Source organism: Capra hircus, chromosome 28, assembly GCF_001704415.2.
Source record: "Capra hircus breed San Clemente chromosome 28, ASM170441v1, whole genome shotgun sequence".
In the NCBI taxonomy this organism is placed as follows: domain Eukaryota; kingdom Metazoa; phylum Chordata; class Mammalia; order Artiodactyla; family Bovidae; genus Capra; species Capra hircus.
The window spans coordinates 39,167,686-39,184,915 of record NC_030835.1 but is presented as its reverse complement, the minus strand read 5'-3'; the positions used below and the strand labels follow the sequence as shown (position 1 = coordinate 39,184,915).

Here is a 17,230-nt window from a genome sequence, read left to right as displayed (position 1 = left end):
TATGAGCAAGTTATTCTTACAGGGTTGGGATCTTGGCAGGTTCGGTGAGCCCAGGGCTGGTGCTGGTGTGGTCTTGACTTTGTACGTCTGGTTTTCCTTGTGTGGCAATGGGTCCACTGGGTTTCTCACTTTCCAGGATTTCTTCCTTTTTCTCCTGGGAGCAGTTATCTGAAAAACATTGCTTTATGTATTAACATAATACTTAATAAGAAATGAAGCTGGAAATGAGTGGAAATAAGTTACCAAACTGAAATAAGAATAAATAGAAAAATGTACAAAAAAAAAAAAAGAATAAATAGAAAAATGTAAATAGCTCCTATGAGGACTTCCCTGGCGGTCCAATGGTTAAGACTTCACCTTCCAATGCAGGGGGCGTGGGTTTGATCTCTGGTCAGGGAACTAAGGTAGCACGTGTTACAGAACAACTGAGCCTGCACGCCACAGCTAGAGAAGCCAGTGGGCCACAGCTACTGAAACGCATGTCCAAATACACACATCAAAGGCCATGTTCAAGGTCACGATGTCTCCTGTATCCCTATGACCAAAGATGCCAACAGCTATGCTCTTCTGCATAAAGGTCTGCCCGAGAGAAGAACATGATTGTGTGGTTTGAACCTACAGGCTCTTCCAAGGAGTGACATTCCGAAAGCCCACCAAGATCTGCCTTAAAAAGTAAAGTGATGCTAGCTTCCCTGGGGTCTGAATCCCATCACCATGTATAAAACAAAGCTTTTCATCCTTAGACTTGAAGTAATTAGAGAAACATTGCTGGCTTCCATGTGAGTCCTGAAGAAAAATATTCCCAGTGCATCTGTGAAACGATTCGAATTGCTTTGGTACAAAAATGTTTGCATTTCATTTGACAGCTTGTCAAGATAGAAGTTTTCACAGTTTTCAAGAAACACATCTGTGAAAAAGTGCTATCATAACAAATAGCTTTAGCCAGTGATCATGTCACATAAAAACTGCAGGGAGGCATGTTTAGACAGCTCTACCTGCTAACACCACATGTATGTGGATTCATTCATTCATGTTGCTTTTAATACCTTAGTCTCTCCTTCTCTTAAATGGGCACATAACGTATGCCAACCTATGGGCTACTTTCAGGCTTCTCTGATAGCTCGGTGGTAAAGAACCCTCCTGCCAAGACAGGAGATGCAGGTTCAATCCCTGGGATGGGAAGATCTCTTGGAGAAGGAAATGGCAACCCACTCCAGTATTCCTGCCTGGGAAATCTCACGGGCAGAGGAGCCTGGTGGGCTACAGTCCATGGGGTCGCAAAAGAGTTGGACACGACTTGGCGACCAAACAACAACAATGGGCTACTTTTCTCCTTTTCCCTGCCGTTTTGCTGTGCGTGACATGAGACAGACAGTCGCTGTGGGTGTCATCAAAGCAGTGGACAAGAAGGCAGCTGGAGCTGGCAAGGTCACCAAGTCTGCCCAGAAAGCTCAGTAGGCTAAATGAATATTATCCCCAATACCTGCCACCCCAGTCTTAATCAGTGGTGGAAGAATGGTCTCAGAACTGTTTGTCTCAATTGGCCATTTAAGTTTAATAGTAAAAGACTGGTTAATGATAACAATGCATCGTAAAACCTTCAGAAGGAAAAGAGAATGTTTTTGTGGACCATATGTTTTGTGTGTGACAGTTTAAGTTATTAGTTTTTAAAATCAGTACTTTTTAATGAAAATAACTTGACCAAAAATCTGTCACAGAATTTGAGACCCATTAAAAAAAGTTTAATGAGAAAAAAAAAAAAAAAACACATGTAAAGGAATTTTCAGTGTCTAAAAATAGCACAAGTGAATGGCATATAATTTAAAACTAGAGAAAAGGGAAAAAATCTTAAATTACTCCTAACCCCACTGGCACCCACTCTAGTACTTTTGCCTGGAAAATCCCATGGATGGAGGAGCTTGGTGGGCTGCAGTCCATGGGGTCACGAAGAGTCAGACACGACTGAGCGACTTCACTTTCACTTTTCACTTTCATGCATTGGAGAAGGAAATGGCAACCCACTCCAGCGTTCTTGCCTGGAGAATCCCAGGGACGGAGCGGTGGGCAGTCCGTGGGCATGAGCGGACAGACTGAGCGCTTCCTTCACGCATTGGAGAAGAAATGGCACCCACTCCAGCGTTCTGCCTGGAGAATCCAGGGACGGGGGAGCCTGGTGGGCTGCCGACTGTGGGGTCACACAGAGTCGGACACGACTGAAGCGACTTAGCAGCAGCCACCATGCTGATTCAGGAGCCAATATGATAGATATCACATCGGAATTTTCTTTTAGACATTTTTTTTTTTCAAAAATGAAGTCATAATTTAGATGTTGTTTTATAACTATTCTACTTTTCTTAAATTATTACAAATATTTAATGATACATATTTCTACATCACCCCAAAATGGAAATTATCTTACATTAATACAGTATAATTTACTGAATAGAAAAGTTATAAAACAGTTTTTGGTGTTGGGATTTTTGGATATGCTGCAGGCATGCGGGAACTTAGTTCTTTGTCCAGTGATCGAACCCATGTTCCCTGTAGTGGAAGCATGGAATCTCAAAAACTGGACCACCAGTGAAGTCCCCAAAAGCAGATATTGTTTTATAACTGTTCTACTTCTATAACTGTCCTACTTATCTTAAAGTACTACAAATATTTAATGACAGGAGATATTCTTCTGCATCATCCCCAAATGGAAGCTAAATAATATTATATTAACATAGTATAACTTATTAAAGTAGATTCCTATTCTTATAAATTTAGTGCTTCTATTTTTCTATACTGCAGATATTAATAATTCTTCAATAATCATCTCCACATGCATTCATGATTATTTTCTTAGAAAGTCTAGGAGAAACTGAATATACAAATAGACAATAGCCATATAATATATATATAAATAGAACTCTGACCCACAGTCTACACTATCTCAGAAAAATAATCTATTAGCTACAGTAACCAGCCCAGGAAACTAACATACTATGTACAAGTCACACTTGTCAGATGTCAGACCACTATTTCTAGCAAATGACTCAGGAAGCCAAATAATAACTCCTGCAACAATCAGCCCAAAATGGACAGGAATTGATTAATAACTGAGAGCTTCCCTAATTTTTATCCCTGCTTCCAATTGCAGAAATCCAACCAATCAGAGGAAGCCAAATATGCTCTTTTAACCAATGATGTTTTTGCCTTTTCATACCGCTCATGGGGTTCTTCAGGCAAGAATACTGGAGTGGGTTGCCATTTTCTTCCACATGATAAAGGACAGAAATGGTAAGGACCTAACAAACAGAAGAGATTAAGAGGTGGCAAGAATACATATAACTATACAAGAAATGTATACATGAAACTATACGAGAAAGGTCTCAATGACCCAGGTAACCATGATGATGCAGTCACTCCCCCAGAACAGGACACCCTAAAGTGTGAAGTCAAGCGGGCCTTAGGAAGCATACTGTGAACAGAGCAGTGGAGATGATGGAATTCCAGCTAAACTACTTAAAATCCTAAAAGATAATGATGTGAAAATGCTGCACTCAATATGGCAGCAAATTTGAAAAACTCAGCAATGGCCACAGGACTGGAAAAGGTCAGTTTTCATTCCTACCACAGAGAAAGGCAATGCCAAAGAATGTTCAAGCTATCATATAAGTGTGCTCATTTCACATGTTAGCATGGTTATGCTCAAAATCTTCAAGCTAGGCTTCAGCAGTATGTGAACTGAGAACTTTCAGACGTAAAGCTGGATTTCAAAGCGGCAAAGGAGCCAGAGATTAAATTGCAAACCTTTGTTGGATCACGGAGAAAGCAAGGGAATTAAAAAAAAAATCTATTTCTGCTTCATTGACTACACTAAAGCCTTTGACTGTGGATTACAACAAACTGGAAAATTCTTAAAGAGACAGGACTACCGGACCACCTTACCTGTCTCCTGAGAAACCTTATGCAGGTCAAGAAGCAACAGTTAGAACTGGACATGGAACAACTGGTGGAAAATTGAGAAAGGAGTACAATAAGGCTGTATACTGTCACCCTGCTTATTTAACTTATATGCAGAATACATAATGCAAAATGCAAGGTTGGAGGAATCACAAGCTGGAATCAAGATTGCCAAGAGAAATATCAACAACCTCAGATATGCAGATGATACCACTATATGGCAGAAGGTGAAGAGGAACTAAAGAGCCTCTTGATAAGGCTGAAATGGAGAGTGAAAAAGCTGGCTTGAAACTTAACATTCAAAAAACTAAGAGCATGGCATCTCATCCCATCACTTCATGGCTCCAAAATCACTGTAGATGGTGACTGTAGCCATGAAATTGAAAGACACTTGCTTCTTGGAAGGAAAGCTATGACAAATCTAGACAGCATATTAAAAAGCAGAGACCTCACTTTGCCAAAAAACGTCCATATAGTCGAAGCTGTTTTTTCCAGTAGTCATGTATGGATGTGAAAGTTGGGCCATTAAGAAGGCTGAGCACTGAAGAATAGATGCTTTCAAATAGAGGTGTTGGAGAAGACTCTTGAGAGTCCCTTGGACTACAAGGAGATCAAACCAGTCAATCCTAAAGGAAATCAACCCTGAATATTTATTGTTGATGCTAAAGCTGAAGCTCCAAGACTTTGGCCACCAGATGCAAAGAGCCAACTCACTGGAAAAGACCCTGATGCTGGGAAAGATTGAGGGCAGAAGAGGGCAGCAGGGGATGAGATGGTTCGATAGCATCACTGGCTCAATGGACAAGAATCTGAGCAAACTCCAGGAGATAGTGAAGGACAGAGGAACCTAGCATGCTGCAGTCCATGGGGTCACAAGGAGGTGGACAGGACCTAGTGACAATGACAATAATAAACCCATCACATCAATTGCTATAATCCCGCCTCCAGCTTCCCCAGGCCAATAGCTTCCAATCATACCGGGAATCTTCCCTTTTCTCCACTACAAAGTTTCTTCTCTGCCTGCCTCAGAGTTTCTGCCAGAATGCTGCTGCTGGACTCTTTTGTAGCAAGCTCTACATAATAGCCTTACTTTTTCTCAGTTGAGTGGTTTTTATTTCCACAAAACAAAATAAAGCAGTATCAAAACAAAACGGAAACATGATTTTAAAGGCTGTTGGTAAGTATGCGGGTTTCTATAGCCTCAAATTCTAGACTATCCCCAAGATCTAAAGATAATCCTAAAGGCCTTTGTGGAGGCAACCTGGGTTGGAAATAAGAGTACGGTAAAGAGCACTGGATAACCACACATAAATGAATGAGATTAGAACATTTCCTCACACCAGATACAAAAAGTAAACTCAAAATGAGTTTGAGACCTAAATATAATATCAGAAACCAAAAAAACTCCTACAAGAAAACACAGGCAAAGTGCTCTTTGAAATAAATTGCAGTATTACTGTTTGCATCTGTTTCCTAAGGCAAAGAAAACAAAAGCAAAAATTTTTTAAATGGGATATAATTAAATTTAAGAATATACAATGGATTAAAGACAATCTCTTTAACAAGTGGTGCTGGGAAAACTGGTCAACCACTTGTAAAAGAATGAAACTAGAACACCTTCTAACACCATTCACAAAAATAAACTCAAAACGGATTAAAGATCTAAATGTAAGACCAGAAACTATAAAACTCCTAGAGGAGAACATAGGCAACACACTCTCCGACATAAATCACAGCAGGATCCTCTATGATCCCCCTCCCAGAATACTGGAAATAAAAGCAAAAATAAACAAATGGGATCTAATTAAACTTAAAAGCTTCTGCACAACAAAGGAAACTATAAGCAAGGCGAAAAGACAGCCTTCAGAATGGGAGAAAATGATAGCAAATGAAGCAACTGATGAACAACTAATCTCAAAAATATACAAGCAACTCCTGCAGCTCAATTCCAGAAAAATAAACGACCCAATCAAAAAATGGGCCAAAGAACTAAATAGACATTTCTCCAAAGAAGACATACGGATGGCTAACAAACACATGAAAAGATGCTCAACATCACTCATTATCAGAGAAATGCAAATTAAGACCACAATGAGGTACCATTTCATGCCAGTCAGAATGGCTGCGATCCAAAAGTCTACAAGCAATAAATGCTGGAGAGGGTGTGGAGAAAAGGGAACCCTCCTACACTGTTGGTGGGAATGCAAACTACTACAGCCACTATGGAGAACAGTGTGGAGATTCCTTAAAAAACTGGAAATAGAACTGCCTTATGACCCAGCAATCCCACTGCTGGGCATACACACAGAGGAAACCAGAACTGAAAGAGACACATGTACCCCAAAGTTCATCACAGCACTGTTTATAATAGCCAGGACATGGAAGCAACCTAGATGTCCATCAGCAGATGAATGGATAAGAAAGCTGTGGTACATATACACAATGGAGTATTACTCAGCCGTTAAAAAGAACACATTTGAATCAGTTCTGATGAGATGGATGAAACTGGAGCCAACTATACAGAGTGAAGCAAGCCAGAAAGAAAAAGACCAATACAGTATACTAACACATATATATGGAATTTAGAAAGATGGTAATGATAACCCTGTATGCGAGACAACGAAAGAGACACAGATGTAAAGAACAGACTTTTGGACTCTGTGGGAGAGGGAGAGGGTGGGATGATTTGGGAGAACGGCATTGAAACATGTATACTATCATGTAAGAATCGAATAGCTAGGATACAGGATGCTTGGGGCTGGTGCACTGGGATGACCCAGAGAGGTGATACGGGGAGAGTGGTGGGAGGGGGGTTCAGGGTTGGGAACTCATGTACACCTGTGGTGGATTCATGTCAATGTATGGCAAAACCAATACAATATTGTAAAGTTAAAAAAAAAAAAAACAAACATTTAATTAAAAAAAATTTAAAAGCTTTTATAAAACAAAGAAAACCATCATCAAAATAAGCAGACAACCTAATGATTGGGAGAAAATACTTGCAAATGATATGACTGACAAGGAGTTAATATCAAAATATATGAACAGCTCATACAAATCAATAACAAAAAACAATCAACCTGATTAAAAAATGAGCAAAAGATCTGAATAGGCATTTTTCAAAAAAAGACATACAGATGGCCAACAGGCACATGAAGATGGCCAGCATCACTAATCACTGGAGAAATGCAAATCAAAATCACACTGAGATATCACCTCACATCTGTCAGAAAGGCCATCATCAAAAAGTCCACAAATAAGAAATGTTGGTGAGGATGTAGGAAAAAAAGGGATGGTGGTAGGAATGCAAACTGGTACAGCCACTGTGGATTATGGAAGTTCATCAGAAAACGGAAAACAGAATCCCCGCATGACCTAGTAATCCCATCCCTGGGTATTTATCGGAAGGAAACAAGCACACTAATTCAAATGATACATGCACCCCAGTGTTCAAAGCAGTGTTATCTACAATAGTCTAGATACATAAGCAGTCTATGTGTCCATCAATGGATAAGTATTTACAATGGAATATTACTCAGCCATGAAATGGAATGAAATTTTGCCGTCTGCAACAACATGGACTTGGAATTATTATGCTTAGTGAAGTAAGTCAAGAAAGACAAATACCATAGGTTATCACATACATATGCAATCTAAAAAAATAAAACAAACTAGTGAATGTAACAAATAGAAATAACACAGATGTAGAGAGGAAACTAGTGATTATCAGTGGGGAGAGAGAAGGGAGAGAGGCAAGACAAGGATAAGGGATAAGAGGTACAAACTACTATATTTAAAATAAATAAGCTACAAGGATATATTGTACAGCACAGGAAATATAGCTAATATTTTGTAACTGTAAATGAAACACAATCTTTAAAAATTGTGAATCATTGTTATATAATCCTGAAACACATATAGGATTGCACATCAACTATATTTCAATAAAAAAAAATAAGGGAGGAGAATAAGTCACAGGACAATAAGAAGAGCAAATGTTTGGTAGTTTTAAAAAAATAAATTAAGAAAAAACCTCTGACCCTTCCTGGAATAGGACATATAATCCACTCCAACTTCCCCCTCCCTGTTGTACTTATACGTTCCCAATAGCCAAACCTGTTTCTGTCCCAACAACCAAGCCTGATTCTTCCCAAAGAAAACCTCATAACATCCACATCTCTTTGCACACCCTAGATTCCCAGCTCAACCCTGTTCTGATTAAATATGGCTGGCTGAAAAGTTTAAGAGCAGAAACTTAAGTAGACAGACTAAATAAACTTCACATAGTAGCCACAGGGGAAACTCAGAACAGACAGCTGAAATTGATCAAGTATTAAGACTTTTAACATATTTTCCTAATTGAATCATCACAGTAAATCTGTAACATATTATTATTATTCCTGCTTCCCTGAAGAAACTGTGACTCAGATGGATATGGTGAATGGCCTAACCTCAGCAGCTGACATTGCAAAACCAAAATTTGGCCCTGGGCTGTCAAGTTCCAAAGGCAGGATCTGTCCACCCTATTCACAGCTCCCCAAGAAGACACACATTGTCTGGCTCAGCACTATCCAATACAGTAGCCAGTAGCCACATGTGACTATTTAAATAAAGTAAAATTTAATAAAGTTAAAAACTGTATTTCTGCACAATCCCCATTTCAAGTATTTAATAGCTACATGTGGCCAGTAGTCACTGGTGGTGGCAGATATAGGACACTTTCATCACTGAAGAAAATTCCACCAGACAATGCTGGCCTAGATCCATGAATCTTTCTATTAACTGGAGGGTAAGCAATCCAAAAGACGCTACTCCTTGGAAGGAAAGTTATGACCAACCTAGATAGCATATTCAAAAGCAGAGACATTACTTTGCCAACAAAGGTCCATCTAGTCAAGGCTGTGGTTTTTCCAGCGGTCATGTATGGATGTGAGAGTTGGACTGTGAAGAAAGCTGAGGGCAGAAGAATTGATGCTTTTGAACTGTGGTGTTGGAGAAGACTCTTGAGAGTCCCTTGGACTGCAAGGAGATCCAACCAGTCCATTGCAAAGGAGATCAGCCCTGGGATTTCTTTGGAAGGAATGATGCTAAAGCTGAAACTCCAGTACTTTGGCCACCTCATGCAAAGAGTTGACTCATTGGAAAAGACTCTGACGCTGGGAGGGATTGGGGGCAGGAGGAGAAGAAGACGACAGAGAAAGAGATGGCTGGATGGCATCACCGACTCGATGGACATGAGTTTGAGTGAACTCTGGGAGTTGGTGATGGACAGGGAAGCCTGGCGTGCTGCGATTCATGGGGTCGCAAAGAGTCAGACACGACTGAGCGACTGAACTGAACTGAACTGAAAGTTAAAAGATGGTAGGGACTTCCCTAGCAGTCCAGTGTTAGGACGCCTCACTTCCACTGCAGGGGGCCTGGCTCGGATCCCTTGTCAGAGAACTAAGATCCTGCATATCATGCAATTCAGCCAAAAAAAAAAAAAAAGAAGAACATAAAAAAAGACTCTGCAGAAACTTTAGTCCAGTAATATCCTTTGCCAGGGAAGAAACTGAGCTCAGAGATATTAAGTAACTTGAATGCCTCTTACATTCATGCAAGAAATATAGTTTTATTATTTATGAATGTTGACTCTGGAGCAACACCAAGATCAAAGCTCAGCTCCAGACTTACTAGACTAACTTGGAAAACTTAGAGAAAACCACCTTTTCAGAAGGAATGATAAAAGGACCCATAACATAAGGTTATATGAGGAGCAAATGAGTGAAGCTGTATATAATTCACTCCATTATACAGTAACTGTATAATTTATTGTTCAAGCTGGGAACACTTTTGTGAGAGAGAGGTGGTGCTATTAATAATTATGTTGGCAAAACACATGTTAACAAGGACCTTGTCGAACAAACCACCACAGATGGTCACCCTTGTTAATATCTGTAAAGGGTTTAGGACAGTGCCTGGCATAAATTGGGCTTCCCTGGTGGTTCACATGGTAAAGAATCTGCCTGCAATGCAGGAGACCAGGATTTGATCCCTAGGTCAGGAAGATTCCCTGGAGAAGGGAATGGCTGCCCACTCCAATATTCTTGCCAGGAGAACCCCGCGGACAGAGGAGCCTGGTCTACTATAGTCCATGGGGTCGCAAAGAATCAGCCATAACTGAGCAACTAACACTTTCATTGGCATATATTAAGGGCCATGTGTTATAATCATGTTTACAACTTGGGATAATTAGGAAATTCAGCATACAGGACTGTATAATATAATTCCACAGAAAAGTGGATTCACTTAATTTGCTTTACAATTTGCTTTCCCAGAATGCATCTATTTTATAATGGCAGAGACATCCATTGAAGGCTTTCGTCACCATGGTAACATATAATTGCTTATTTCCTTAGAAATAAATATTCCTGCCTTCTAGGGAAGCCAAATCTTCATTACTATGCCTATCCTGGAGGAATGAGCCCGTTTTAATCTATGTTCATCACACAGCTTGGTTTTGGCACACTCAGCAAACACCAGCAAGGAGCCAAACAGCCAACAATCACACAATAGCTGTCCTGCTGTTTGCAAAGTCAAAGCACAGAAAGCCAATGACAAAGAGAGACACTGCCTTCTCTGTATCAGCAGGACAGAACAGATGTGGGATCCTACCTGCAGGAAGCCTGCTGTCTTTATCCTGCTCTGTAGGCTCATTCCTTTGGTTAGATACCACCACCTTGGAAGTATTAATTGATTCTAACAAGGAGACAAATTCCAGGAAGTTGGACTCATTTGGCACTTGTCCTTCCTTGGCCTCTAGGTCAGATTTGGAAGTTGGCATTGTTTGTTCTTTATCATTAATAATTTCTGTGTAACTTTTGCTCAAGAAGACATCCGTCCCACTGTCCACGCTGAGGACCCGGGCATGTCTCTTCTCCTGGCTGGTTCTACAAGATGATGGATCAAGGTTGGCCTGGGCTTCCATTCCCACCTCAGACGCGCAGATCATGTTAGGTGTAGGTGGGGGGGTTGCAGAGTGGTCTCCCGGGGAAGGACTGTGGTCCTGGGTGGCACTGCCCCCCTCCCCAGATTCATAGCCAGAACACGGATTAGAGGACGCCTCCACGGTCAGTCTCTCTGGCGACCTGCCACTTCCATTGCTTTCGGGACACACCATGCCCCCTGCATCCTCAGACAGCTGGAAGGTGATGACGGGAATTCTCATCTGCTCCACATGTGGGGGACCGGCTGCCCCTGGGGGAGCTGGCTCAGCATCAGCCTGGAAGCCAGATGGCTGAGTCCCAACCGCCTTGAGATGCAGCGAGCTTTCCAAGTCTGTCATGGAGTTGGGCGTGCTGCTCATGGTAATGACGATCCTAATGGGTTCGTGCAGACTCAGCGGGTCACCAGGTTGAGAAGTATCTATCAGAGTGACGGCGACCTCACTATCTGAGTTGCCCGTGTCCTGGTTCAAGGTCGAGTCCACCTGCTGGGAGACTTGCTCCTGCCCAGGTCTGGCGATGACGGTGTTACACTGTGGGCAGCTGCTGCTCAGGCTGTCCTGAGGCGACTTGCTCTGCAGCTTGTCCCTGATGGAGGCATAATGACCAGGTTCTGGAATCAAGACAGAATTCTCACTCCCCCAAGGCTGGACAGAAACGTCCGTCTCCAGTAAGTCGTACTGAGACAAAGACAGGCAGGGCAACTTCTTTACGGTTTCTCTGTCCACCAAGCCACCCTCGGATCTGTGGTGGAAGGGAGGCTGCCCCCTGCCCCCTCTTTCCTTCCCTTGATCACCGATGCCAGTTTCAGCCACAACGGGTTTCAGTGGTATTGCTGATGTGGTCATGGTTCCCAGCACAGGTGCTTTAGAAGCAGGTAAGCTTTCCGTTTTGATACCAGGTGAGGTAGATGGCACCGGTGCTATGGGTTGGTCATCTGACAGAATGACACCTGAAATCAACAACAGCATCTGATTCCCATCCAGAATGGATGAATGATGTCCCAGAGCAAGACCAACTAATAATAAATTATTATTATTATATATAATAACAATAAAAAATGTAAAATAACACCAGCAACAAATGTGACTAGATGCTTATTTTTAAAATACCACCTCTGCTGTGAAACTGATCTGGAAATCTCCATATTTAAGAAAATAGTTCAGACTTTTAGCTTTCCCTCTTTTGTGGCCCTGGAAGTCAGACTTGTGCATACTCAGTTGCTCAGTCATGTCCAGCTCTTTGCAACACTATAGACTGTAGCCTGCCAGGCTCCTCTGTCCATGGAATTTCCCAGGCAAGAATACTGGAGTGGGTTGCCACTTTCCTCTCCAGGGGGATCTTCCCGACCCAGGGATCAAACCCACATCTCTTGAATTGGCAGGCGAATTCTTTACCACTGAGCCACCTGGGAAGCTTGGGAGGCAGACTAGTATGATTTAAACAACATATCTGCAATCAGAAAGATGCTGGCTGTGCTATTTACTAGCTACAGTACATTGGGTAAGTTACTTAATCCTTCTAAACCAAGGCAGGGAGGCTCCAAAATATATGGTTGGCCAAAAAGTTCATTCAGATTTTTCTGTAAGATGTAATGAAAAAAACCAAACAAAGTTTTTGGCCAATCCACTACAGTATTTGACAAGCCAAAGCAGCTTGGGTTTTATAACGTGACCTCAGCAGAAGTTTTTCAACGCAGAGAAAGGAAGAGGTTCATTCAGGCCTCCAAAAGTTCTTTTCTAAGTCTTCCAAGTCTTGTTTCTCAGTGGGCTAGTGGTGAAGAACCTGCCTGCTAATGCAAAAGACGTAAGAGACATGGGTTCAATCCCTGGGTCAGGAAGATTCCCTGGAGAAGAGAATGGCAACCCGCTCCAGCATTTTTGCCTGGAGAATCCCATGGACAGAGGAGTCTGGCAGGCAAAAGGACAAGAATGACTGAAGTGGCTTCGCATGCACACAAGTCTTCTGAAGGCAGTCCAAAAACAATCAAATACAATCTTAGCAAAAGAGTAAAATAAATATTTGGGGTGGGAGGATTAAAAGGAAATCCCAGAAACAAAATTTGTAAATTGAGAGAAATGCAAATACACAGAACACAATGTTGTTAAGTGGGCGAGAATCCAATGCCAAGGGCAAGAGTTCAATCCCAGGCAGGAGAACTAGGATTCCCACATGCCAGGCGGTACAGCCAAAAAATTGAAAAAAAAAAGCAAGTATGTGTGTTGATGACGACTTTACCTATTTTATATCAGCTATTATGAGCCTTATGGAAGGAGGCATAGACTGGAGAAAGGACAATGAAATATGATCAATATCGCAGTCTGAACACAGACATGATATGAAAATTCTGATAAATAATTAAAATGAAGAGTTAAAGAAATGAAGTAAAATATAAATATACAATCTTTGGTACGGTTCTAAATCTTAATGACTTCATTGGCATTCGGCTTTATAAAAACTACTTTGTGTTTCACTGAGGATAATGCTATGATAAAATATTAAATAATGAGAATAAGCACTCTACCTTTGAGATCTTCCACTGTTTCCTGCGCTGGCAGATCCTAAATAAATGAAAGAACAAAAATCAATCAATGACTCAGCTCCCTTGCTTACTTCCAGGCAGTCAGCAGATGCAGAACAACAACCACTGTTTTTCTAAATGGCAGGTGGGAAGGGACAATACAGTGTCCACTATACTGGACACTACCTGTATGAGACAGATGGGTAGAAAAGACGGACACTGAAATATACAGAGGTACAGACATCCACCCAAGACCCCAGTGCTGTGATAAAGGGGATTTTGATAATTAAGAAAGTAAGGAGACAAATAATGTGCTACTTTATACTCCAAGGAAGAGAGTCCAAGCAAGTGAATCTAAAAAAAAAAAAGGTGATTTAAGTGTGATCTCACGTGGAGTGAAGGACTGGACTCCAGGGAAAGGCATTGAAAACACAGTGACTGAGATGGACGACAGACAGGCCCAGGGAAGGGCAGTGCAGATGTGTTTATGGGGTCTGGTCACGTGCAGTCCCAGCAGGGTGGGCGGACTGCAGAGGAGGCTGGTGGGTGTGCTTGGAGCATGTGATTGGGTGTCTATCTCATGGCCTCAGGTCACGGCTACCCAAAGACAAGTATTGACAACCAGCGCGTGTAATCTGCAGCCACTGCCATTGCTCACTTCCGGAATCACCAAACAGCAGCATGAAGACAGTGAAAGAGAAAACAGGTCACTCACCAGGAGCCCAGAAGAGTGATGAGAGTTTATGCTCTGTCTGCCGGAGCTGCCGTGGAGAGGAGGTGTGGAGAGGGTTCGATCGGCTTCTTTTTTGCCGCTGTTAATCTGTCCGTTATTGCTAATCCAGCATGAGAAACACAGGGGTAGTGATATCATAAAATAGAAGTATGGCTCTTTCGGCATTAGTCCCTAAACAATTGTTTTCCTTGTTTCCACTTTGTCAAATGCATGGTATACACAATTGAATAGTACTTGGCCATAAGAAAGAATAAAATGATGCCATTTGGAGCAACATTGGCGGACCTAGAGATTATCATACTAAGGGAAGTAAGTGAGAAAGAGAAAGACAAATACCATATGACATCCCTTATATGTGGAATATAAAATATGACACAGATGAATTTATTTACAAAACAGAAACAGACTCACAGACATAGGAAACAAACTTATAGCTATCAAAGGGGAAAAGGAGAGGGGTGAATAAATTAGGAATCTGGGGTTAACATATACACACTGCTATATATAAAATAAATAAACAAGATCCTACTGTATAACATAAGGAACTCAACTTGATATTTTGTAATAACCTATATGGGAAAAGAATCTGAAAAAGAATCACTTTGCTGTACACCTGAAACTAATATAACATTGTAAATCAACTATATGTCCATAAATACACAGACAAACAGAAAGGAAAAATCATGGTATACAAACCTTACTTTTAAAAGCTAATAAACATTACTTTAAAACAAGATATGCTCTCTTAAAGAACTATCAGAAATAAGGCCAAGAATAGTGACGAATGCCCACATGAGAATTATCTTTTTTAGTTCTGCACAATGTACTACTTTTAAATCAACAAACACAAATTTCCTGAACATACTGGCATGTGCTATGCATTTAAATGATGAGATAGAAAGACTAAAGTAAAATATTTTGTTATGCTAAGCCTAATGCAAATGAATTTCACAGCATGGTATAAGGTCACATTAAACAGTCAATTAAACCATCTGGATCATCAACGTTTTTTATGCCTAAGTGTATATGTAAATATAAGAAAAATGTACATATTTGTGTCTGACTCTCCTGGCCTATTTTCATAAACACCAAATAAATGAGCAAAATTATTTTAATCAAGATTAAAACATTTAAATTATAAACTGATGCATTAATTAGAAAGGTTACCTTGGATTTCTGTGATTAGTTATATGGTCACCGTTGGCCTCTTTGTCTTTACTTTGCTTTTCTTTCTTTCCAGGGGGTCTTCGCTGGATCACTTCTCCTTTATCAAACATGAGGTGTAGGCGATAACTGATCAATTTGATTATTGTGAAGAATATGGTCACTGAACTGCAGTAAAAAAATACAGTGATGGCATCTGGAGGAAAAGCCTAGAGAAGAGAAAAGAAAGGGAAAAAATTATTTGCTTGTAGGATTATTTTTATCTTATATATGAAAACATTTAACTATTAAGCATAAGCTGGGTAAGGTTTCAAATTTTATTAGCTTTGTAACTTTTCTTTTCTTAATACCCAAGGAGAAAGAGCTATTACGTTTTTTATCTTTTTAAAAAGTCTTTCTTATTTCTCAGGTTCTGCCACTAGCTGCGATGACCAAGATTTGATCTGCAGACAGGAACTTCACAGAATGAAAGATACAGTATAGCAAGACTCTCCATTCCTACTAGCTCTTTATTCTATAGTCAGATCTGGTCTTCTTGTGCACGTGGTCTTCAAGGCCAGAGAAAGGCCTTTAAGATGCTGTTTTCTTCAACAAAACACAAACACCCTTGCAGAGAACAGAGGAAAGGAGAAAGAAATTTTTAAAAAACCTGATTTCCCATTGGGTTAATATCATCAAGCCATGGATTTTTCTAGTGGTGTGATGTAGGCAAGGGCTCTATGAGAGTGTACTGTTTCTAAAACACAGAAGGATGATCCCACTCCTGGGCATATATCTAGAGAAGAACATGATCCGAAAGGATACATGCACCTCAGTGTTCGCTGCAGCCACGGAAGCAACCGAGATGTCTATCAACAGATAAAGGGATACAGAAGATGTGGTGCATATATGTATATAATGGAATATTATTTAGCCATTAAAAAGGATGAAATAATGCCAGCTGCAGTAACTTAGATGGACCTAGAGACTGTCATACTTAGTGAAGTCAGTCAAAGAGAAATATCATATAATATCCCTTATATGGGAATCTAGAAGGAAATGAGCAGAAGGCAATGGCACCCCACTCCAGTACTCTTGCCTGGAAAATCCCATGGACAGAGGAGCCTGGTAGGCTGCACTCCATGGGGTCGCTAAGAGTCGGACATGACTGAGTGACTTCACTTTGACTTTTCACTTTCATGCATTCGAGAAGGAAATGGCAACCGACTCCAGTATTCTTGCCTAGAGAATCCCAGGGATGGGATTATTCCCTGGTGGGCTGCCGTCTAAGGGGTCGCACAGAGTCAGACACGACTGAAGCGACTTAGCGGCAGCAGCAGAAAGAAATGATACAAATAAACTTATTTACAAACAGAAACAGACTCACAGACTTAGATAATGGATTTATGGTTACTAGAAGGGGAGGGATAGTTAGGGAGTTTGGGATCAACATGTACACACTGCTAAATTTAAGATGGATAACCAACAAGAACCTACGGTAGCACACGGAACTCTGATCAATGTTAGGCCGCAGCCTGGATGGGAGAGGAGTTTGGGGGAGAACGGATACATGTATATTTATGGCCGAGTCACTCTGCTGTGCACCTGAAACTATCACAACACTGTTATTGGATAGACTCCAATATAAAACTAAAAGTTCAAAGAAACAAAAGGCAGAGGGATATTTCCATCAGTGGCAAAGGATCTTTTCACAGAGATAATGGTGAGGGTCAGTTTGATTCTGTCCAATCCCCTCAAGAAACAAGTATTAATAGAATCACTGAGATCCATTTAATTCTCCCCTCACATCCCTTCCTATTTTTCTCACAGACCATGAACCATGATGGGTTTTCCAGTCTTTCCTAAATGAAATTCTTATCTTCTGAAATAGAAATGAATCCC

The 17,230-nt window shown here is 40.9% G+C and overlaps 1 protein-coding gene across 1 annotated transcript in view; it reads right to left on the bottom strand.

Annotated features, from left to right (window-relative positions):
- PCNX2 (pecanex homolog 2 (Drosophila)) overlaps window positions 1-17,230 on the bottom strand; it is a 309,639-nt gene that overhangs the window by 270,506 nt on the left and 21,903 nt on the right. The window contains exons 2-6 of the mRNA XM_018042531.1: window positions 15,353-15,558; window positions 14,168-14,285; window positions 13,456-13,492; window positions 10,603-11,883; window positions 21-168 (exon numbers count right to left, since the gene is read on the bottom strand). Coding sequence (XP_017898020.1) covers window positions 21-168; window positions 10,603-11,883; window positions 13,456-13,492; window positions 14,168-14,285; window positions 15,353-15,558 — 1,790 coding nt within the window. The remainder of the gene's footprint in view (window positions 1-20; window positions 169-10,602; window positions 11,884-13,455; window positions 13,493-14,167; window positions 14,286-15,352; window positions 15,559-17,230) is intronic.